This window comes from Blastomyces gilchristii, assembly GCF_000003855.2.
Source record: "Blastomyces gilchristii SLH14081 genomic scaffold supercont1.47, whole genome shotgun sequence".
Lineage (NCBI taxonomy): Eukaryota > Fungi > Ascomycota > Eurotiomycetes > Onygenales > Ajellomycetaceae > Blastomyces > Blastomyces gilchristii.
The window spans coordinates 120,359-145,079 of record NW_003101636.1 but is presented as its reverse complement, the minus strand read 5'-3'; the positions used below and the strand labels follow the sequence as shown (position 1 = coordinate 145,079).

Below are 24,721 nucleotides of genomic sequence, written 5' to 3'. Positions count from 1 at the left end.
CTTTATAAATCATTAAGCTTGTCTGATATATTCTAGAGTTTCATTGATAAGAGATAAAGAATAACAGTCTTTCTTCATTAATCTATTCAGTTCTTAATAGTTGATACAGAATTAAAGTTCTTCATCTGATTTCTTTGTAAAGAGAATAGAAGCTGCAGTGAAAGAGTTACTCACATATATAAATTCTTTATTCAATAGATCATTGAGAATAAAACTAAATAAAATCAAATGAGATTACTTTCTTATTTTTTCTAAGTCATGGTCTTATTTTGAGATCTGATACATAGTGACTTTGCATGTTTTTTTAATAATTAGTCTCAGCGGGATTCACGTCAATAAATGTATACAATCAGATAAAATGAAATTAAATGTAAAATTCATAGTCTCAGTGATCAGTCTACACACTTCTTATTAACATTAATCAGCCGCTTCTTCAGAGGTGATTTCAGAGACTTAAAAGTCTATTCAGACAGTGAAGACTCTTACTTGTGTATAGATATTCAAGTCTACTCAATTCATAACATCTGTGTTATTCTTTGACACAGATGTATGAGTGACTTAGATGTAATATCTTCTGCTATTATTCTGTATACTTTTAAACTTAATAAGACAGTCATTCAATGTTCAGAGTTGTATACAGAAGCCTTTATAAGTCAGAGCTTTATTAACACTTATAAGAGCTTATAATAGTTTAAAAGTCAGTGCATTCTCAAGCATGCTAATCTTCATTTAATTCTCTCAAGATTGACTGTCTGCTTCTAAAATTTTAGTGTTGAAGTCAGAGATAAATGTTATAAGAGAAGTATTTCTCTGTTAGATACTCTGTAATCAATCTAATATCTTCTGCTGCATAGTATAGCAGTGTCTTTAAACTGAATATCAAGATATTTAATAATGTTATCAGAAGTATATAATATTAATTCATATGTCTTTATTCATGAATAAAACTTCTGTTTTATACAATGTTTCAATCAATCATTGATATATTAATCTTGATTACTTAATAAATCAATGATATCTTCATCTACACTTAGTTTCATAAGTATATTCAATCTTCATAACAGGCAGAGAGTGAGATTATAAGTATTAAAATATATAGAAGTATCTAGACATTTCTTTAATATTTACACTATCTCTGATTTAGTTAGTGTTGAAATTATCTATACAGAAGTTTCGTATTAAGTTAATTATTGAATTTCTTTGTATTAATATTATTAATTTACATATATATCAGCTATTTATTATTGTTATAATTTCAATATTACTCAGAGTCACTGCAGCACTGTCTCTATACTTGTATTTAAAAATTCACTTATATTATCAGTAGATATAGCTATATCATTTCTTGAATATATAGTATCTGCATCTGAGAGTTCTTTAGAAGAAGTGTATTTATATAAATATCTCATATATTTAAGATGTTAGAACTCTCAGATCTTTCACTGATATTTTCTTTTTAAGATTTTATTCTCTTCATGAGATCTTGTTACAAAGCTAAAGTAACTGATAAGTAAGCTTCTATCTATCTAGCAGAGATTCAGTGTCTGCTTAACTAGTCTGTAATAATTTATTTTCTTATTATTACACATTATTACACATTCAGATATCTTCTCAATAAGTAATTATTTCTAATGAGAAGATGATAAATATTTTTCAAGTATAAGAGATCTATACTGAATAGATCAGTATTAAGATATAGATCTTATATAATAAAAGTGAAAAATGTTAGAGAAGAAAAAAGAGAGAAAGTGCAGAAATCAGTGATCAGAGCATATATTTATACATGTACAAGATAAGCTTCAGAGTAGCAGAATAGAAACTCTGTGAGTTTCTCAGTCAAGAATTAGTGACTGAGAATCAGAGCTTTCAGGCTGAGAATCAGCGCTCAAGAATCAGAGCTTTCAGCAGAAATCTATGAAGTATAATGAAATAATCCTATTAATCGGGCGTAGCCCGCTACATAGAAGAAGATAAATATTATAAAGAAGAGAATAAAGTAAGAAATAACTTATCAGATAGTAAAGTAGTAAAAAGCTATAAATAAGACTATAAGAACTGCTTAATACCAGATTAAAAAGAAGCTTAGAGATGTAAGAAAGACTCAAGAGTAAAAAGAGAAGAAAGAATAAGCTACTGTATAACAGTAATTACAGTTAAATAAGAAAAGAATTAAAGAATTTAAAAATCATCTTTCTAATCAGAAAAGTAAATTCTTAATTTTATAAAGAGTGATTAAATTATATTATCAGAGCTCTATCAGAATATTTATGTATTCACTGTTAAAGAAATCTGATAATAATATAATCTTTACTAATTTAATAACTACTTACTTACTAAATCTGTCTTCACTCAAGATTTCATATTCTGAGTGAGTTATTAAGTTAAATAAATATCTATAGAATTAGCTATATATTTTTATATGTAATTTTCTATATATATTTTCATCATATAATATATCACCTTAAAATCTAATTGTATTGTTGAGATATTGTTGAAAATATTTCATCATAGTGATGGCGAAATGGCGGGTGTTGGGTGTAAGCGGGCGTTGAGTGGTTGATCACGTTAATTCATGTGTGTTTATGCCTTTACACTGAAAAGACCTTCAAAATACTCATTTGACACATTTGTCACTATAGACTGCTGAGTAAGTGTCAGATCTTCAACTATGTGCCTGCAATGTCTAAAGTTTTCTTCGTCCGAGACGCCTTTAGTGGTTAATACAGATTTACCCTGCGAGATGGGAATGACAAGACGTTTGCAACATATGATGATATATACAAGAAAAAAGGGCGGGTTTGTCGTATTCTATATGTATACTATGTGGAGTATTATATTTGTTTTGAGTTTCCTAGACAGCAGGTATGAATTCTCTCATGAATTACCCGTCACGCAATATATGTTTTACTCTACTAATATATATAAACGCTCGCACGACGCTTGCTCCTTCAATGCACGGGGAGACGAATAAGGTATCAATATGTGCTAAGCATCATTTTCTGTATTCTTCTTCTCAGCCCACCAACCCTTCCAATTATATCGAATAACTTCATTCCCGCATGCCCACCATCCAGCAGTTAAATTGCGAGCAAAAACCTCCAGACCAGAGTATCTGCCAGTAAGGTGCCGTTCCTCATCATTGGATGTCCCGTTGCACGATTGCGCTGGCGACGAGAAGAATATATTTTCAATCAACTCCTTTAAGTTTGGTTTCCGGGAGTGAATGTCGGCAACTGCGACGATAACCCTGCGTCTTATTTCACAAAAATTAGTGTGCCTTTCGCCGTTGTTGTCCTCGGCGACGTGCTTCTCTCTGTGTGCCAAAATTAGCACTTCGTATGGCCTTCTCCATAGTCCATCCAGTGGCCATGCAGGCTGGCCGTCAGTGGTGGTTTTGACCCAGACCCATTCTTCAAAGGGGTGTAGGCCTGCCGCATCAAGGGCATTTAACGTAGCGAAACGAGATTTTAACGAATTCGTAATCCAGATTGCGACAAGGGCTTGCTGTGGATGAAGATGATTTCGTAGGGTTCCCTCGATTATTGGTTGAAGAGGCCCGGCGTGTTCTTTGTAATGCGAGGAGCGGCGGACTGAGCGGTTCGGCCACGGCGGGTCCATGAGAATGAAGTTGAATTTTGTATCTGACGAGAGCGCAGGAATGGGACCAGGGTGAGATTTCGTTGGTGGAGTAAGATGACAATTGATAAATGTAGATTCCGGAGGAATGTTGACAGTTATATATTCTGGAGGAAAAGATCCGTTACCAGTAGTAGTGCATGGCTGCTGTTCAGATTTGATATTCAGCACGGTCCGGACACGCGTGGGGTTTTGGACAATTATGCCTTGGATTTCATCTAAACCTGGAACTTGATTGATGCCAGGCGAAAGTATGAGAGGAGGTTCATTGAGAGCAGAATAACAACAGCTCTGAGAAGGTACCTTATTTGTAGAGATAAAAGTTGGCTCTTCTAGGTTCACGCTTGGACTTCCCGCATCTGGATCACTCCTCTTACGCTTTGGAGGATGTTCTTCCTGGTCAAGTTCTGCAACGCCTTCGTTTCTTTCGTGGAGATCGCTATCACCTTGCTGTACAACGTGGTTAGACAAACGCGTATGTCTGGGGAGACACCAATTAGCGTGATGGCGCTCCCGAATTTCCTGAAGGGCGTTGCTTATAATTGGCACAATTTCTGAATGAAACCGTTGTTGAGAACTTGGTATTTGAGCTAAAATACGATTGCGAGACTTTTCCGATTTTGGTTCTGGTGGTTTGGGATATGGATGTTGCAAAGGGTCGCAGGAGAGTAAGATAGGTCCACCATCTTTGAACGTGCTAGGCTCCAATTTGTTGCTGTTATGTTCTGCGAGTCTCTGCGCGACAACAATGGAAGTAGGAATATCGATCAAGGTCACTGTCCTAGAGGTATTTTGGTACAGAATTGATGACGTGCAGCCCTGTAGCTCCGACATGGCTTCGAATTGCAGTCCCTGATAGTTAGATTGACGCCGAGCTCTCGCAAACCATCAGCGGGGACCCTCTTTGGTCAATCAGCAACGGACCAGCTAACCAGCCAGGAGATGGTTCCTGCCCCAATTCCTCCACAGCCTAACTCTGAACTTTCCTGTTGAACGTAATCATAAGTGGCAGGGCTGAGGGTGATGTATTGCCGAAATACCTCCACAGGCAGGCAGGAGATGAGGCTCAAATTAAGCGCGTTTAAACGCCGGCTAGCCGCGCTCTCGGGACTTGACATTCAGGTTCTTGGGAATTGCCAGACGATCACTAGTGAATGAGCTAGAGAGACCCCTGCAGCCAATCCCAGAATGATATAAGCGCGCCCTCGCTAGTGGTAACGAAAAATTTGTTGGGGGTCCCGGGTTGATCGACCCTTCTACCAGCAGTGCGCTGGTGGTGACTGAGCTCTTTTGCCCCAGTAGCCTACAGGTTATGAGACTGTTAAGCGTGAGCCCCGCTGTGGTCAACATGCATGGGTTCAATCCCAGGATGGACTTAAGAATATAAATCCCAAACAAATACCCCGGACATTAAACAGTGCCAAGAGACATTCTAGGAGTGTGCCCTAGGAGTGAGCCCTTGAAAGAATGAGCCCTAGGAGTGAGTTCACTGAGAGAAGCCACTGAGAGGAGTACTGTACTCTGTGGTAGCTGGTCCGAGCCTACAAAATTCAAAATAATTTTGCAAATTTAGCGCTGGCGCGCGGCAAAATCCTACCTACAACACCCCCCGCCAAAGGGCAAAAACTAAGAGTACTAAGTTATTGAGTATTTTCGGACCTTAAACACGCATATACCATGCCACGATGGAGAGGAAAATTAAATATGAGGTGAACTGTCTCCTCCCTCTTTAACATTGACTTAGGGCCTTGTTAGAAAATATGGAATGGGAACTATAGTTTGTGCGACGAAACGAAATGGATGACACCAAAGGGAAAAGTGAAGAACGAGCTCATATATTTCCATGCACCTAAGCTCTATCTATCTAGCCATGTATATGGCGGGACTAGGATGGGTAGACTAAATAAGCTAGAGGCTCATATTATAGTAAGCTGTTAATAAATGGTAGTATTTCTCTATTTCTTCGCCTCGACCAGCTTCACATGTTTCTTCTACTTGCACGAAGATCCGACTTGCATGATCTAAAATCTCATAGCTTTCAGGAGATCTAGTAAAACACAAACCGGGTAAATGTTTATGGCGTGCACCGTCCCGTAAAACGTGGATAGAGACAGCATTCGCGAACGGTATAGCGCGCGCACATCCATGCTAAGAATCGCTCAAGCCCAATGCCATAACCACCGTGAGGTGAGGTTCCATATCTAGTTTAGGAAGGGTAAAAAGTTAGCACGAGGGGTTGAAAGGAAGCTCAGTCAACGATTGGAAAAAACTTCTAAGGAAAAAAAAAAAAAAGAAAAAAAGAAAAAAGGCCATGCACAGAGGAGCAGCTGTAGGCAACAAGGGTTTTACAAATAGCAAAACGCTACAACTTACTTTCGCTGGTCGGTGTACCAATAATATGGCGACGGATCCATCCCTTCCCGTTTATACGCCGCCATCAGCTCATCCCAGTCCTCCATCCTCATACTACCCCCCACAATCTCGCCAACACCTGGCATAAGTACGTCCACACTCTCTGTAACGCGTAAATCTTCAGGGTCCTTTTTCATGTAAAACGCCTTAATCTCTACGGGGAAATGAGTAAGGAAGATTGGCACGTTCAACATGTCTGTCATTTTCCGCTCTGCAGCTTCAGCAATATCATCGCCAAATGTATGTGGTTTCCCTTGTTCGTTTAGGATCTCGTGCTCACGCAGCCACTCGATTGCTTCGGCGTATTTCATTCGCCTGAATGGGCGTGATGGTGGTATGAAGTTCGGGTTGAGCTCCTTGACATATCGCGCAATCAATGGCTCTGAAAGAACGGTGTCAATAACACGGCAGATCATATCCTCTAGATGATCAAGCAAGTCGGTGAAGCTGATGAAGTCGAGTTCCGCTTCAACATGAGTGTACTCGGATAAATGGCGGCGGGTGAGAGATTTCTCTGCACGGAAGGATGGACAGACGCAGAATACATCACCAAGGGATGGAAGACAGGTTTCGAGATACAATTGGGAGGATTGGGTCAGGTAGGCCTTTTCACCATAGTAGTCGAATTCAAATAAGGTGCTTCCTCCCTCGACTTGAGTTTGCACCATCGATGGGGGCGTGACTTCTAGCATACCCTTTTCCTCGAACACTTTTCGGAAAGCTCGAAGGGTCGCAGCACGAACCTTGATGATAGAGGATGAAGTCTCCCCTCGAAGCACAAGGTGTCTGTTGTCATAGAGAGTGTGGGGATCCGAGTCGGGAGCAACACGCGTAGTAATAGCCTCCTTGTCACCAGCAGCACGACCAATTATGGTGAAGAAGTCCGCATGGAGTTCGCGATCATCATACGCATGGTTCTTGGGCGGTACTGCTCGCATTTCTCCATGGATTGCAATCGATGTTTCTAGGGTCAGAGTCATCATGTCGTAGGTCTTGACCAGATCACCTGAGAAAATACATTGTAGTAGTCCATACCCATCTGACAGCGTCACAAACATCATATCCTTTTGCGATCTTAGGCGATGGACCCGTCCGACTACACGAACGCGGGTGCCAGGGGTATCATCGCCGTCACTCGGTCTCAGCTTGATCTTGGCGGGGTCCGTCTCGTTCAATCTTATCTTGAGTGGCTTGGGTAGCGACTCATCTTCCTTGATGACCACCTTCTTAGCCTCTTCGAGGACTAATTTCCGCTTTTCTAACTCTTCTTTCTCGCGAATAGCTAGCTCCTTCTCCTTTGCAGCTTTCTTCTTTCGTTGTTCGTAGAGGTTGGTGGCCTTTTTCAGCGCGGACTTGGTCGCGGGCTTCCATTCCAATCGCACAGAAGGGTCTTCACCTTCATTGATAGGACGTGTTACCGATTTGCGCGTCAGATAATGAATATCTGGCGTTGAAGGCGGCTGTTGGAGGAAAGCATAGACTAGAGTCTTGTAAGGGGAAGACTCAGTTCCGGTTGCGGTCTGGTCATCATTGCCAACATCTTCGTCGATATGTACGAGAACTGCGGTGGAGGCTGCCATGGCTGTATGGCGCCTCTGGGTATCAAAATAACCTAGAAGATAAGTTGCGCGAAAAATTATTGCTGTTTGTCAGTTAAATGTGCGCTGGTGAGTGTTCTGTCATTACCTTCGCTTTTTTTTTTGAGGCGGGGAGCAAAAGTCATGTGAGTCATAACCCTAATTGCCCCTCCACGCTGGATGCCATATCTAAAGTGGGAAACAGTCCTATCAGGTACGAAAATATCTTAACGGGGATAACTACAATGAATACGATGTTATCATTTATATTTCCAATCATGATTATATGTGCGATAAGAATGTACAGTGATGAGCCCAAATGTACGCTCTGACATTGCATTTAACCCTCGAATAGCTTCTACAGCAACGGGGCGATGGTAAGGTACCGTAGTTGTGGGGAAGCCCAAGAAGAAGAAAAAAAATTCAGTGTTAAAATTGGCCATTGACAATATCGTTGAATGACATGGGCTAGTCCTGCTAGCAGGATGTACAAAGCTTCAATTGACAATATGGCTACGCTCAAAGTACGATGAGGGGCGGGCGATATGGGTTCGGAACGACGCATCAGTTTAGACCCAACAACCTAGTTCATGAAGTATATGGTGACTCTGAAATTAGTTTCTCAGGAGCGTACAGTATCAGGCAGCCTCAGGGCAAAATATGTATCAGGAGAAATGTCATGTGCAAAGGTCGAAGGAAAAGAGTGATGCAGTGGGGAACAGAGCATAGGAAGGGGGTTGCTCTAGACCTGAACCAATGTTTCGGAGGTGTCCTATTCAAGTATACACACCGTGTGTACGGATACTTAATGTAGGGTTAAAATTGGGAATCATCTCCACCCCAGCCCTGAAAAGACGGGTTAAGCAAAGAAACAGCAAAATAGATATGACAGTCACACTACAGTCCGTAGTTTGGTACTTTTTTCTCCGACTCACCATGCTTATTCGGTAACTTAATGAACGAGGCTCAGCAAGATTGTTCAGTTTCAGTCCAGCATCCAGCGGTTAACATGCATCCTTCATTCCCTCCCACATGCAGAGGGCCTAGAAATACCATTATGCATATGGAATAAGCTTGGTAGAACAGGCATTAGATGTAGGAGCACGCTGACTTTAGCCGCATTTTGTTCCACACAATTGTTTGGCTTCTATGAGAAAAAACTAGTCCATCAGACAGTGGGAGGGAGGGCAAGAAAGGAATGTGGAGGAATGGATGATGGGCGCGTCAGAACAAGCTCGGCTTCGTGAAATGAGGTTTAGCACAGAGAGACATTATGGGTTAGGAAGTGAATCGCCATTAAAATGGGAGTGGATGGCCGGGTAATCGGGGCTGAAGACAGGCGAGCCAGTGCGAAAGGAGAAAAGGCCAACAGAAGAAAAAAGAAAATAACAGAGCAGCTCTAAACTAAACGCGACTGACGCAAAATCTCATCGACAACCTGGCCACAAGCTGAACAATGAGCAACGCCTTGACGGGGGTTCGTGTTTGAGGCCCCCCTGCTCTTTTAAATTTGGGCAAATAGGGAGAGTAATGAAGTGCCTCTCTCGCCCGATATGCCATATTATGGTTCATGGCTGGGCCCGCGCGCCCCATGCCGACAATAACAAACAGTTTGCTAGTACCCGGATAGGTCAGAGGAATTGGCAGATCCTTGAGATAGACTCGCATCAAAAGAGGTTCCAGGAGCCTGAGTTGGGCGGGTATTTGGGTGTTGTTCAAATCACAAGGAATGGTCGAATTGTATCATGCGCCTATGGGGGAGGGAAATAAAAAAAAAAAAAAAAAACCCTGAAACATTCGGACGGGCGTACGATGAGTCCTTCGTGCCGTGACATCTGTCCCATGCCGCAAAATCGCCCACCACTCAGAGACCTGGATTGATCGATCAGTTACAGCGTAAAGCAGAATCCAACTATGGTGCGCTAGGCGGGGATTTGTGGTCGCTGTGCCGCAAAGTATGGCATATCTGCGCCGTCTAATAATCTCGGCGAGAGGTGGACTCTACATACTCATTGGAGAGAGTCCTTGCAACATGCCGCTAAAGGAAATCATTAAAGAGAAAAGATTAATCATGGCATCCAGTTGAACGTGGTTGGAGAAAAGTTGAACATGGTTAGAAAATCAACCCAGATCATGTCTAGAACCAAGACCCTATCCAAAATACACATGCACTAATAGACTGATTACTTCACACAACACAATACTGATATATTTAAAAAAGATGAAATTGTTTTTCAGTTGAGTATTCTAGAGAGTAACTCCACTCCTCTATAATTCTTATCTTTAATATAACTGTATGTGTTGAGTATTTGGTGTTTTGAGACCGGAGAAGCTATTGTGTGTATGTATTTTAGATGCGGTTGACATGGAGTGACATGAGTAGAGTTTTTGATTTTCCTTTTCTAACCATGCTCAGCTTTTCTCTAACCAGGTTCAACTAGAACCCGGATTAATCACAAACACCGAAGGGCTCGTTCAGGCGAGTTGTCACGTAGTCAAAGCCTTAGAGGGTGATGAGGTGGGCCAATGTAAATAGGTCGAGCCAACGATAACTAGTGGACATGCACGATCTTCGTTCTAGCGGAATGCCAGCGCTTGCTCAAGAAGAGCGGTCAGGATTGGCTGACAGGCGCGTTGGTGGATCTCCTAATTTTGAAGATTTGCTAATTTACGGGCGGAATTCTAAGATGCCGAAGATACTAGCATTGCAGGATCCTGCCAAATCCAATTCTGTGCATTGGGCTTCCAAGAGGTGCTTGCCTCGTTTTCGATTTTGTTGGCAGCTGAACCCGGAATTACCATGGTTGCACTGCCACCTGGTCGGCTATTTTTTGATATACAGAGTATCTTGTGACCAAACACGCATCAGCTTTGCAGAAAAGATCTCCAAGGTCGAGGAGCGTTAAACATGCAAAAAAAAGAATAAACCATCCATCTGCAAGCTGCAAGCTGCCAGAAACACTGCGGCATCATGGTCTGGGATAAGGAAAAGTGGACTCTTGAAGACCAACCACAATTCGAAGGCCAGGGTGTACGTTGTGCCTCGCGGCTCGAGGCCTGCATTCCCCGGCCGACAATCCTCAAGCACAAGTGGATTTTCCCAGCCCATCACCCAAGCGAGGTCTGGAAGGGAATGAAGAACGCCGCAGTAAATGAAATACCGCAATCCGGGCGCTAAAATATTGACATGGCATTCGATTTGGGGACATACATTGGTCTGATAATTGTCAGGGTCCATTTGCATTTCTATACGAAACAGCACGCGAAAAAGAAAAGTGGTAGAAAAGTTAGTAACTAAAGGAACCGAAAGCAAATGAAGGCCTCTGCAAAGAGGGTCGCGGCACGGTTTTGACTTGTTGGGCTTCCTGCATATTAAAGTTGATCCACTAGCACTCAGCGCAGGGGTTTGGCAGCTTTGATACGGGACTGACTGACCAGCCTGGCAAGGAGGGCCAGCATTGGCAACGATGCTAACAAAATTCCAGCAAGGTGTCAGCAAAAGTGCTCAAATGAGAACACATAGGTTGGCTTTCGAAGCATATTGGAAGTGTCCGTGAGACATGCGCTTGTTGATTTACAGACTGGACAGACTTGGAGCCCCTGCAACATGGACAGCCAACAAATGGCAAAAGCCACCCTCCGGCGCGCGGCTACACCTTGAAGTGTAACAGTAGCTTATCGAATCACTGGAACCCCCAACTTCATCCTCAAACTTCATAATATGGACCCTTGTTGCGAGGAGGTGTCTTCCCTCAAGGATAGGCCGGAAGTCGGTTGAAATAACGTTACTTGTTCAGTAGAAACAAATACGCGGCTCTTTTGCAAAATAAACGAAACAAACGAGAAGAACAAAGAAACACAAAATACACTGTAATAGCCCTCCACCAGTAAGGAAAATGAAAGCTCAAAAAAGGGGTGAAACGATCAACTCAAAAGTCGAAATATTCAGAAAAATATGCAACTGGGACTGGAGCTTTTGGCTGCTACCAAGCCAGCAGGTCCGAATTCAATCACGTGACCAATAATTACTGCGGGTCGCTTGTTGTTAAACATTGGATGGATTTTGAGGCAAGGCTAGCATTGGACGGCGGGGAAAAGGTGAAAATCTTGGGTTCACTCGTGAGGTCCTTTTTGATGTGCACGAGCTATCCAAATCAAATCTTCAGGGGGCATCTCGTTGTCTGCTATCTTCCGCCCTTAGATGCACGGAGGATATGAACAAAAACGGGGGGCCCAGGGCTCTCGTTTTGCAACATAACTGACGATGTTGTGATAGGAGGCGTAGCTTCCTGCTACTTCATACTTAACTCCTGACAGGTGAAATATAGCCTCTTGGGAGTGAAAAGCCCCCCCTGCAAGAGAGCAGCACCAGGGGCGAAACACGGTTTTTGGATTGACCATTCTTTTTCTTCGGCAAGGTCACATACTCCAGATGCGCCGCAAGCACTTCTCATTATGCGAGTTTTGATCGCAATTGACTGATGCTCGAAGCCCAACTCTTTATTTCACCTATCCTAGAAATTCTAGGTCTATTTCTCTGGTTGGTCACCCTTGAATCACAAGCCGGATAGCCCCCGCTCAGACTCGCTGTTCATTTGATACCGCATGCGCTCCATCCATGCGTGGCCCCGGCATGGACAATCATCCAAGCTAAAGTTGCGCGTCTATCTCTCCACAAAAAGACGAACGAAAGCTCCACCTAAAGCCCGCCGGCCCTCTTGTCACCATACCGCTGCTGACTAACAATGTGATGATGAAGGGCCGTTCTCTGCTACGCTTTTCCGAGGGGGTTCGTCTGAAAGTTTAAGAACTGGCAGATCACCGCTCGTTTAACTTTCTTTTAAACCAGTTCAAAGGCCGGCCCTGGGGAGTGGGGAAGGGGGTTGTTTTGTCTTTGGCTAGTAATTTTTGGAGGAGTATGCAAAAATGACTACCCACAACTTGCAAAAAGGATTCCCCGTTTCCTAGGGTGCTCGCTTTTGGTTAAACCCGAGTTTGTTCGGGGATTTGGGTTTCCGTCTGCCGCCGGAGGAGTTCTTCTGGTTTATTTCCCTTAAAACCGAGACTAATTCAGTGACTCCCGTTCCGCTGAACGTCTTCAGCAGGGATTATTGAAGAACGAAATGCGTGAACCGAATTACACCTGTCCAGAAGAGTTGGACAAGCAAGTCTTGATCTGCACTACGGCGTAAATACCCCGTAATTCCTTTGACTTGCTTTTAAAAACCGAAGGATGCTGAAGAATTTTTGAGTTGAAAAACGTGAGAAAATAGACGCTCAATTACTCAATGCCATGAGCTAGTATTCTCGTATTTCTTCGTTTTACCTGTTCTCCACACCATATGCTATTTTGATGCTATTGTCGATACTCAAACTAACTTATTTTTAGTTTATTCTTCTCATCACAGCCCCATTCTTCTTTGCTTCCTAGTCTTATTATTCTTTGGGGCCCCAAATGATTCAAGAAATTTCTGCATTATCCTCTTTCAGTAAGTAGATTAGGAAAAATGGAGCCTCCTTGCTGTCTCCTACCTTTTATTTATTTTTCCATTGCATGTCAGAAGAGTTTCAGAATATACACAGATGTAGGGGCGCCTGTAACACTCTCGTCCATCGGATTAGATAAGAGTTCAACCGCGTCTTGCTTCTCTGAAATATAATGATCCTAACGACGCCATGCCTGCATTTTTACCATGGAAGAAGATACTCAAGAAACTAAACCAAGTACCTGAGCTGCTATGTTTCTGGTGGCATGGGTTTTTGTAATTTTGGCACCAGCCACGGCAAGCTAATTATTATGGTTAAACATGCTGATGATCGATGTCGCAGAAAGGAGGGAGCTTCTCTTGGCATTTCTTGCATGGCGGGGGGGGCGTGGGCTCATTCAAGTGTACGTAGCTAAGTGACTCTGCGATATCTGTACCGTACCAAGATAGATATAAAAACTAGTTAATTACACTCAGAGTCGGTAGCTGGAATTGTAAAGCTGCGCGCCCTTGAATAAACACGGTAGGATGAGTGACAACGAGAAAAATGAAACTCCTCATGACTCCTTGGATAGCCACTGTGGCATATTTATAGCATCAGATACGATGGGGCTGGCTGCATCTGCCAGTTAGAGATGCGCAATAATCCATGACACTCCACTCGTTACATATGTACATGTACGTGGTCATTGGTTTCATCCCGGAATGGCCCGCAAAGTTGGAGATAGTTTGAAGCTCATTCCACCCATGAAATAAGTGAAATCATGCAATGCCGCGGCCTCCATTTCTGACAACTACAGCGTAGAGTACACGACCATGGCGAGGAGAAAATACTGCAAAGGATATCAAAAAGTGGGACGCAGCAGCGGCATCAAGCCGATTGAAATCGTCTTCCTGCTTCCTTCCCTGTTAGACTAATCTTAGCTTCGGAGACTTTTTAAACGTCCTTTGAACCAGCCTTTTTTCCTTTTCTTTCGTCTTTTTGTTTGCTCCACCCTGATTCTCCGAAGTATGAATTTATTGCCACCAAAATTGATCAAAGATTTCCTTTCGAAACAAATATGGATAGGTAATACGTCGTTCTATGAAAATGCTGTCGAAAAAAGGTGCACAACAAACAACAAATCAATGATTCTGCTCTCTGGAACCCCAAATTTGGATGAGATTGGTTGCAATTCTGACCAACAGGGAATTTCCCTGCCAAGGGAAGGGGGACTTGCTTCTAGAAGCATGGCCCTTGTTGACACACCCGGTGGTGTGCTTGGTTCCTCCGCAAAGTGAGGTCGCGATGGAGGCTACGATGATAGTATGATACCAGTCTCACTTTAGCCTCAAAGGTCCCCGTTTGAAATAATACCTTTGGAAGGATTCAGGCCAAGCCATCTGTTGGGGGCCAACACTGACAATGCATCGCTTCCTAACTGGCCTTGAACCCAAATATTAAGTATTAGCACATTGGTGCTGTATGTTGTTTTTGTTGTTGTTGTTGTTGTTGTTGTTGTTGTTGTTGTTGTTGTTGTTGTTGTTTAGTGGGATGGACAAGTTCCTTTGACAAGTCAACACAAGCTTGGGAGATTTCTGAGCTGCAACATCACTTCATAACTGATAGCACAAAATATTGAGCTCATTTCAGTAATAAGCCTCCCGGAGAGGGTTGCATCCATGGGTCTATGACGAAATATGAGTAAGATATTGCAGTAGTGTGCGAGCTATGCCCAGTCCCCTCCTGCCAAAGGCCACGCCTATGAACCAATAATGAGAGTGATATACTCCGTAGAGGCAGAAACGACGCCTCCACAAGATGTCTCTAGCGATCGTTGAGACCAATTCCACCTTCCCATCCTTCCTTCCCACAGTGGAATTGCAGTCAGCATACTCTGTACAGAGTAATGGCCAAGAACCGCTGAGGAGCAGTTGCGGTGCACGCGGGAAGATAAGGTAGTTACCGCATGCCTACCCAACTCCGGACTCCGGATAGGATAAGCTGCAAGGGGTGGACCTTGGGATGCCACCAAGTTCTTTTATTTAGCCTTCATCTTCGTCCCGTGCTTAACGGGGGGCCACTGATGGACTGAGTGGAGCTTAACTTGAAAACAAGACGGAATTCATGATTTCGCCCACAAGCTCTCCATCCATCCCATCGAACTTTTGCTTCTTCCATAAAAGTACACTTAACACTTTGAAGTGCAACCTCGTAGCCCAATAAAATGGGCTAAATCATCAGTGAATGAGCCGCCGGTTCTTTCCCCGCCTGTTCCCCTATCAATAAGGTCTTTTACTTCCAATGCCAGCGGATATTAGACGAAATGACCGCTCTGCACCTTGAAGATGGGGGCCAATCCACGCGCGCCGTCATGGGTTAAGTCCGTGATCGCGGTTTTTTCGACCTTTTCCAAGCCAGCCGAATCCTTTGAGCAAGGAAGGCAAAAACAGCTGTCAATAGCCCCTTCAAACGCGCCAAGCTCTGACCCAAACAAGCAACCAATCTCGACATGAATGTGGGAAGCCCTAGGCTTCCTAGTACGGCCTAGCGCCCATCACTAAGCATATAGCTCACACTGGATAGCAACCAATACACCACTCAGACATTCAACAGGTTATGGCCTGGATTGCTTGTTTTTTTTTAACCTTCTACTACTACTACCTACTTTTTCATTTATCTGAGATAAAAAATGTCTTGTAAGTTGTATCACTGAACTACAGATGAATTCTGATAAAAAGTTACTCTTTTAAAAGCTTTGATTGCAGGAAAAGAATTAACTTGAAAAGAAATTATAATATTTTTAAAAATATATACTATAGAGTTATTGAATATATCTGTAAGTAATATAATAAATAATAAAAACAAGAGTGAATATAAGTAAAAAATATTTACTTCTGAGTTTAGAAATGAATCAGATTAAATAAATAATATTATTATAATATAAATAATAATAAATTATATAAAAAAATAAAATAGATAAATAAAACTATTTATATAAAACTTAAAAAATAATTTAACTTTTTTATAAATTACTTAAAACTTCATTAGAATTATTAAATTTTAAAGCCCTGATGGCTGAATGGTTAATGCGGCCACTCAGTAGCGCCTTGGCGTGGGAAACTAAGACACATGGGTTCGAAACCCGCAGGGGATACATTAAATCCGGAACTCAAGCACCTCAGGTTTCTAATAAATACAGAGGTGTACAAATCGCGCCAATGAATTGCTCTATGTTCCTGGGCTGGGAAGTTATTATCACATGTATCTAATTGTCACTTCTTTGTATTTTCCTATGTTCTTGTTATCTTGGCATGGTCTCAACATCTGTATTTCCTCCTGTATAATCAACACTTGACCTGTATTTAACATCACGCAAGGACTCATTATAAGCTCCGCTTGCATATGAGTATAATGAAAGAATAATAATAATAATAATAATAATAGTTAAATATTAAAAAAATAAGTTTTTATATATTTAAATCTTTCAGTTTTTAAATATCTGTAAAAGATGTAAAACTTACTTAGTTAAAAAGATTACTAGTTTGTAAGAAGTTATATAATGAAAGAATTAGTAAGTCAGATCACGTGATCTGATAATATCACTATTAATACTAGTACTGCAGTTTACATTAATTGCAGTATATATTAACTATATATAATATATGTAAAATAGTAAATCTTGTCTTATTTCTTTATAATAAAGATGAGTGAGTGTCTCTATATATATATATAAGTATGTACTTATTTATTTATTATAGTTAACTTTATAAAAGAAAGAAGTAGAAGCTTTAAGAAGAAAGAAGTAAAAGTTCTGAGAAGTAGTAAATAAATATACTTTTAAATAGAGAAATAAAAATAAAGTGAAAGAAGAAAAAAGCAGAAGAATAAAAAAACAAAAGTTTTGAGAAATAGTAAAAGTAAATGTTATAGTCTCTCTGTTTAAAAAGAGACAGATGCATAAAAATGAGATAACAGAATGAAAAATAAAATCAAAAGAAAATAATAGAAATTACTAAATACTGTGAGTATTAAATTTAATAAGAAATGAAAGAGTAAGTAGACTGGCCGCTGAAATCATGAATTTCATATTTAGTTTCATTTGATCTGATCTCATACATTTCTTGATGTGAATTCTGCTGAGACTAGTCATTAAAAAAACATGCAAAGTAACTATATATCAGATCTTAAAATGAAACCATGACTTGAAAAAAATGAGAAAGTAATCTCATTTGATTTCATTTAGTTTCATTCTTGGCATAAAGTTACTATTTTTAGACATTTTAAGGTTTTTTTTAGACTATTTTTAATTTTTTAAAAAGTAATGCTTTTTGATAACACTCAAATGAGATTTAAAGTCATTTAAAGCAATAAAAATAATTTAAATTGAGAAGTGAAAATCATGATCTCATTTGAAAAATGTGACAAGAGTAGACAGTAAGTTTCACTGAAACAGTATGAGACTACTATCTAATGTTAAAACTGTGTAATGAGATTATTGAAATTGATAATGAAACTATTAAAAAATCTGATTCTGATCTCAGACACGGTCACACAGTCAGTCTAAGAGTAAGTACTAGACTTTTTTCAGATGTAAGTTAATATTATTCATGTGTAAAAAGTGAGTAAAAGAAAAGATTGAAATAATAAAATGATAAAATAATGAAATCAATAAATATAAATAAGATAAAGAGTTTGAGATAATAAAATAATAAAAAGTTAAGTAAATATCATAGACAATCTTGTCTTTTTATAAAATAAAAAAATATACACAGTAGAGTTATAAAAATAAATAAATAAATAAAAGATAAAGAACTGTAAAATCAAGAGTATACACAGATAAAAGAGAATAAAAGAATTAAAAATGATAAAAAAACTGTTAAATAAGTGAAAGTAAAAGTGAAGATGAAAATCTTTTATTAGAAAATTGAAAGTGATGTGAATAAATAATCTGTAAATATATAATACAATTAATTATCTTTCTTTTTTTCTTCTATTTTTTTCTCTGTTTTTCTTATTTTTTCTTAATCATTCTCATTATTATATAATAAAACTAAATTGATATTGAAATTTAAAAAACTTGTAATAATAAGTTCAAAGAAGATATTCAGAATATTAGATATAAAAAAAGTAATTTATTAGATTAATCAACTTAACAGAGATAATATAAAGAAAGTGTTGAAAAGATTATTTCAGTCATTGAGTTAGAAAAAGTATAATTGTAAGAGGCCTACGCTGAATAGATTAGTATAATATTTATAGATCTTATATAACAAAGTGAAAAACATTAAAGAAGGAAAGAAAAGAAAAAGTGCAGAAATCAGTGATCAGAGTGAATATTTATACATGTATGTAGTAATATACATGATGAAACTTCAAGACAGAAGAATAGAAATTTCATAGGTTTTCAGCTGAGAATCAGTGACTGAGAATCAGAGCTTCAGTAGAAATCTGTGAAGTGTAATGAAATAGTCTATATAATTGATCAGATATAGCTTACTACATTAGCTCTCTCTTTTCAGAAGCAGTTCTTATCAGTTAAGAATCACTATTTTAGATAACATAAAGCTCAGAGTTCAGATCAGATGATTATAGCTGACTTATTTCATAAGATATTATCAGCTGCAACTGTGAAATCTCTCATCAAGAATATCTTCAATTTCTTACTTAAGCTTGTTATCTTCTTCTATGATTTCTGATAACTATCAGTTAGAAGTCAGTTGAGAAGAGAATGAATCAGTGATAACATAGTGAAGTAGACTTGTGTGAAATACATTATAAATCTCTGATGAAGTATTAAGATAGTAGTTATAACTGTCTAGAACTTCTATCACTGTGTATTTTATATAATAATAATTCAATGTACAGAATGAGTGTGTAATCTGTATATTTTTAAGATTTAATTATACAAGATCTTCTATCTTATACTGCTCTGCAGAATCTCATCAGATATTGACTTAATCTTCTTAATCTTGTTTAGTACTTATCATGAAGACTTCTGCTCAGTCACAGATATCTTGAAACTTTGTTACTATATTATCAGTGATCTGAATTGAACTGCAGAGATTCAGTGTGAACTGTGTAATCTTTAGAAGATTCAACACCTCTATATAATAACTGTGTGTAAGAAAGAATAGGCTTATATCTGTTAAAATAATATCTCAGTCATTGATAGTGATCTCTATATATAGAAGAAGATTACATCAATCATTCTATGAATAATTACAGAATTTATAAAGATAGTTCTTTACAGTCTAAATTATTCATTCTGATACATCATCAGTCTCAGAGTAATAGATAATTAACAAATAATATATAATCTTAAGAACTTGACAGATTCTTGTTCAGAGAGTGCTCATGAATTAAAAGTCTTAATCAGATACTATAGATCTCAGTAAGTTATACATTCAATAAAATAAGCTATATAGAAAGACTTCAGCAACTTGTTCAGTATTCATCTTATTACAAGACTTCAATATCACATTCTTACTCAATCAGTCAATGATAATCAGAATATTCTTACAACTCTTACTCTTAAATAGATTAATAGTGAAGTCAATTACTACATCTCATCAGATTCTATCAGAGATATTGAGTGATTTCAGTAGATCTTTTCTACAGTTCTTTCATAAGATAATAGATGAATAGTGATTACAGTTTCAGACAAAGTGTCTGATACTGTTTAATATCTCAGATCAGTAGAACTCTTAGAAGACTATTTAATACAGTTATTCACAACCTGAATAATCAGTTATATATGAATCATGCATCTCTTGTATTATCTGAGTGTATAGAGGTTCAGACTGAGAGACTCAATATTATTTATAAAATCACAGAGTGCTATTATTATCAATTGAATATTCTGAGATGTCAGTCTTTATACATAATTCTGAAGAGAATTAAGATACTTCTTATTATACTACTTCAGTGAGAGTCTGAAAAAGTTTATCAGTCTGAGCTGTTATATATCACAGTTCATGCAATGTAGAAGAAGCTGAGATATTAGTATCAGTGTCAGTGATAGTTTAGAGAAAAAATGTTTTAATCAGAGAAGTATGTATAGTATCATAAGTTATTTCATCTTGATTAACTAATATCTTCAGATCTAAGAGCTGATGTTCTCAGTTTATTCAACAGATGTCTATTATATTAGAAGGTATATCTTACTTGTAACATGACGGAACTGAAGCGGTGGCTAGTCAGCAGCGTCACATAGAAGTAGTTGTTTGAAAAGCTGTATAAGTGAGCTTGACTATCTTGCTTGAATAGCAAGCTCATAGGCTACAGAGTTATTATGAGGATATCACAGATATGGTACTTAGTATACTAAGAAGATTGTATGAGAAACACAGTAACTCTCATATATATTTCAGTAGAAGAAAAATGAATCACTGACTTCTTTGATAAGAAGCCAGCATCTAGCTATTCTATATAGACAATGAGTGAATACTCTTCTTTCATTCTATAAGTGAGAGTAGCTGAAGTGATATCTCAGCAGTGTCTCACTGTTAAGAAAGAGTAATCTACTGATCTTGTATAGAAGTGAGGTTCTTATATTCATCAATTGAATCTTTCTATAATATATCTGAATGATATCATAGAGTGATTGAAAACTGGTTCAGATGAGATGAAATCATTCACATGAAAGCAATGAGCTGTGTGAAACTGCAGCAGAGTCTTAGCACAGCTGAGAATGTGACAATACTCTCTTCTTTAAGAGCATAGTCTCAATACTCTCAAGATTATCAGATTGAGAGTTATCTTTGTTATATAGCAACAGTTATCAACTGATTAACAGTGTGTGTGCTGCACATGATATAAAGAAATAGATGAGTTTTTCTGCTGACTGTGTAGATCTTTCTTTTCTCATCTTTATTCAAATTAAACATGTGATAAGTGAGTTTCTTATATATTAATTTAAGATGTGAAAAACATAGTTAATAAGTGACTTACAGATCTCTCATCATATTTCATTCTATATATAAAATTCTCTGTAAAAGTGATGTGTTTTAGAGACAAAGCTAACAGTAGTGACAGGATTTTTTGAAATAATTCTTCTTCTCTATGACACATTTTTCTTTTCTTCTCTCTTAATTGTAACAGTGAGTGCATGAGAGTATCATTCTTGAAAGATAATAAAGAACTTATTCTGACATTTTCTAGTAATCAAACATCTTCATGATGCAGCTGCAGTCTCTGTAACTGTTAAGAAAGCCAGGTTGAAGACAGAGACAGCAGTGTCAATGAGCTGCGGAAGCACTGCTCTCATTATCACATCTTCTTTCTCTTCTGCATCTCTTGTGACTGTGATGATAGTAGCTGCATCTTGCAGTGAGATGTCATCTCTTCTGCTGACTGGTTTGTCTGCATTCAGTCTGTTCCCTGCTCTTCTCACCGCTGTTGTGACACTGCCCCCCCTCTCAATCAACATGATAATGTATGACCCTGTGTGATCATTCAGAGAGAACTCTGAGAAGAGCTTGATTTCAGAGACAGTGACTCTGAGAAGCCTAATTCATAGTTTCTCTCTTATGACATACCTGAATCCTGCTCAGAATGCTGCTGAGTTGAGTTTACAGAGTCTCATGATTTCTTTGTCTTCTCTCTGTAAGAAGGCTCTGATACAGTCTCTGACTAATACTGTCACTTGTCTGCACTGTACTAAGCAGCTGAAGAAGAGAGAGATTTTATATATCTGTTTCTTCTCTCACTCTCATTATTTCTGTTGTATCTGCAACAACAACTTCTATCTCTCTGTAAGTATTACTTCACAGAGAGATGTTATATCAGCTCTGACAAGAAGCTCAGATGCTTAAGCAGTACAGAGTGAGAATCTCAGAGCTTTAAGTATTGATGAATTCTGTCAAGACTGAGAAGATTCTTCTTACTTATCTATAAAAGAAGACAAAAGTATGAATCTTCAAGATAAAAAAACATCTCAGAATAGCTGACTCTAAGAAGAAGTCAGCTGACACTGCTGTTGAAAGCACTGTAAAGATCAATCACTGATTAAAGAGAATCTCACTTCAGTTAGAGCAGATGACTGAGATGCTTTATAAGTTAATAAGTTGATAATTTCAGTATCTTTTATACTCTTTTATAGTATGTATACTCTTCTGTAGCATGCTTCTCTGCAGCACTGCAGTGCTAACTTCTCAGCAGATAAAGATATCAGTGTCAGAGACTTCAACAGTGAAGAATGAGTTTGATGAGAGTGTGATTATTAATAAGTAGACTCTGAAGTTCTCTCTTTTTACTTTTTCAGCAGGCTGCAGTCTCATTAGAATAGCAGCAGTCTGCAGATTAATAATATTAATCTTTTTATTAATTTCAAATATTTCTTTTCTCTAACTGCTTCAGGAATTTTACACTTGTATAGTCTTATTAAACTTCTAAAAAACTCTTTAAGAGAAAATAGAAGAAGAGTGCTACAGAGCTCATAAGACATCAGCTTATTACTGTGAGATTATCTCTAAAAAAACTCTTTAAGAAAAAATGAGAAGTCTTAAGCAGTATTTCTTACTCAATATCTCTGATATATAACAGAGTAATCTCTACTAATCATCTCATAGCTTGTAATCTCTTTCTCAGTATTTTTCAAATGCTCAAGCAGTTCTCATAAATTCTCTGACAATGAATAATCTTCTTATTTAATAAGATATTGAAGCTTATCATAATATATTCACTTATTTAATATTTTCTTCACAAGATATTCAGTATCACTCTCAATCTTAATATTATTCAGCTAAGATGACTCCATCTCAGAATGTTGCTTATAGAACTTTAAATAGAAAATGTAAAAAACAGAATGAATTGATTTCAATTCTATGAGTAATTTCAACTCATATACCTGCTTATTCATCACTCTTATTACTGAGAAAGATTCTAGTCATCACTCACTGAGCTTCTTACACAGTCTTATTATCTTGATATTCTTTGCTAAAAGTAGTACTTAATCCTCTATCAAGAACTTCATTGAAAGATGTTTTTAATTATAGTATTTTATCTACTGCTTCTAAACACAGTGAATACTTTTCATCATCTTCTCATGAATTTTATTCAAAAGTTTCAATCTCACTTTTACTTCTGACACTGAGAGATACTCTATTCTCTGTATCTGTTCAACATTCTGACTGTCTATCTCTCTCTTTGAAATGTCATTCATGATGTCACTGAGTAATGAAGAATTATATTCATAATAAGTATAGAAGAGAGATATCTTTAAGATTGCATTCTTTATATTATTATATATGAATTCAGCAGTCAGAAGATGTTTAAGTCAATCATTTTAATAATATGAATAGAACACTTAAAGATACTGTTCTAGTGTCTGATTCTAACATTCAGTCTGATCATCTGTCTGCAGATGAAATGCAGTACTGAGAAGACATCTTATCATAAGATGATAGCAAAAAGCTGACCAGTATTTGCTGATGAAGAGGAATTCTTGATCTGTTATCAATAATTTCAAAGCATCATGATTATAAATGATGATATCTAAAAACAGGTCAGTTAATTCAGAGGCTTTAATCTTTTTATAAGTAGAGATATATTTAGTCATCTTTATAAAATGATCAACAATAATCAAAATTGAGTTATATTCTTTGACTCTTGTTGACTTCAGTAGGTCAACTATGAAATTCATTAATAGATTCTGTTATAAGCTCTTTGAAACAGACAGTGATGCTAACTCACTGTATTACTTATACTGTGAAATCTTTATTCTTTGACAGACATTGTAAGTCTTAATATACTCTTTGACATCTGTCTGAAGCTTGTCTTAAATATATTTATATTTTAGAAGCTTCTCAGTCTTCTCTAGCCTGAAGTGCCCTGCATGAGAATCATCATGATAAATTCTCAATAACTTCTGATATACTGCTCTGCTATGAGAGATGAAGACTGAATCATTCAGCAGTAGAAGTTCACATTCTTCTAGTTATCAGTGACTTGATTTCTTAGCAGCATCATCTCACTCAGAATCTGTCTCTTTCAAGTTCAAATCAGATTCTTCCTTCTTCAACTTCTGAATTCAAGCTGCAGTAGAGATGTCTCTCTTCTGTAACTTATCAATGAATTCTAAAAGTAGTCAGATTGAAAGATTGTAGACTGTTTCATTCTTTATCAATTCAATGATAGCAAGATATGACACAAGAAGCTCATGATCTTCAGTGTCAGTTCTCTGCAGAGATCTGGGTTTTCTTTCACCTTCTATACTGAGTTGTACAGCTGTCTTACCAGCACTGTTTCTGAGCTTCAGAGAATCTCAACTCTCTGCAGCCAGCTTCTTCTGCAGTGATAACAGAGATTCTTTTGTAGAATTCTTCTCTGTATTAACAATATTATAATCAGGTCATCTAGACAGTATGTTAGTGAGGTTAAGCTAATCTGAACAGTATCAGATATAGAAATCATACTTCAAAAGCAGCTCTGCTCATCTGGCTTGATGTTCTGTTAAGCTCTTTGTTATCAAGAAGTAATGCAGATTTGTATAATTAGTGAGGACTTGCACTGAGTACTTACTACTCTGAAGATAATGTTGCCAGATCTTAAAGAATTTGACAATTGCTAACATCTCTTGATTATGAGTATTATACCTTCTCTGCATGAGTGATAACTTCTTGAAGAAG

The 24,721-nt window shown here is 38.1% G+C and overlaps 4 protein-coding genes across 6 annotated transcripts; 2 read left to right on the top strand and 2 right to left on the bottom strand.

Moving 5' to 3' along the window:
* Positions 1-2,620: 2,620 nt before the first annotated feature.
* On the bottom strand, positions 2,621-5,170 carry BDBG_09474 (MT-A70 family protein). Its single transcript, XM_002620126.2, has one exon. It carries the CDS (start codon positions 4,468-4,470, stop codon positions 2,986-2,988), a length of 1,485 nt encoding a protein of 494 aa, XP_002620172.1. The 5' UTR covers positions 4,471-5,170; the 3' UTR covers positions 2,621-2,985.
* An 85-nt stretch (positions 5,171-5,255) lies between these two features.
* BDBG_09473 (asparaginyl-tRNA synthetase) lies at positions 5,256-12,450 on the bottom strand. 3 transcript variants are annotated; one of them, XM_031724023.1, is made up of 4 exons: positions 11,217-12,450; positions 8,561-11,095; positions 6,010-8,471; positions 5,256-5,837 (listed from the first exon to the last, which is right to left on the bottom strand). In XM_031724023.1, exons 3-4 carry the CDS (start codon positions 7,626-7,628, stop codon positions 5,711-5,713), a joined length of 1,746 nt encoding a protein of 581 aa, XP_031581443.1. In that variant the 5' UTR covers positions 7,629-8,471; positions 8,561-11,095; positions 11,217-12,450; the 3' UTR covers positions 5,256-5,710. The 3 variants fall into 3 exon arrangements, with proteins under 3 accessions (XP_031581443.1, XP_002620171.1, XP_031581444.1); XM_002620125.2 differs by having other exon boundaries at positions 5,346-5,837; positions 11,190-12,450; XM_031724024.1 differs by having other exon boundaries at positions 5,346-5,837; positions 11,204-12,450.
* Positions 9,666-10,531, top strand: BDBG_18038 (uncharacterized protein; the record flags this gene model as incomplete). Its single annotated transcript, XM_031725628.1, has 1 exon — positions 9,666-10,531. The coding sequence occupies exon 1, from the start codon at positions 10,187-10,189 to the stop codon at positions 10,529-10,531; it is 345 nt and encodes a 114-aa protein (XP_031581442.1). The 5' UTR covers positions 9,666-10,186.
* BDBG_09472 (uncharacterized protein) lies at positions 10,597-11,182 on the top strand (the record flags this gene model as incomplete). Its single annotated transcript, XM_031724022.1, has 2 exons — positions 10,597-10,773; positions 11,111-11,182. The coding sequence occupies 2 exons, from the start codon at positions 10,597-10,599 to the stop codon at positions 11,180-11,182; spliced, it is 249 nt and encodes an 82-aa protein (XP_031581441.1).
* Positions 12,451-24,721: the final 12,271 nt, after the last annotated feature.

Excerpts from the sequence above, each read along its gene's own strand:
- BDBG_09474 (XM_002620126.2), bottom strand. The coding sequence starts at position 4,470 with ATGTCGGAGCTACAGGGCTGCACGTCATCAATTCTGTACCAAAATACC.
- BDBG_09473 (XM_031724023.1), bottom strand. The coding sequence starts at position 7,628 with ATGGCAGCCTCCACCGCAGTTCTCGTACATATCGACGAAGATGTTGGC. Across the intron at positions 5,838-6,009 it reads TGGTACACCGACCAGCGAAA|ATATGGAACCTCACCTCACG; the intron begins GTAAGTTGTAGC and ends TTCCTAAACTAG.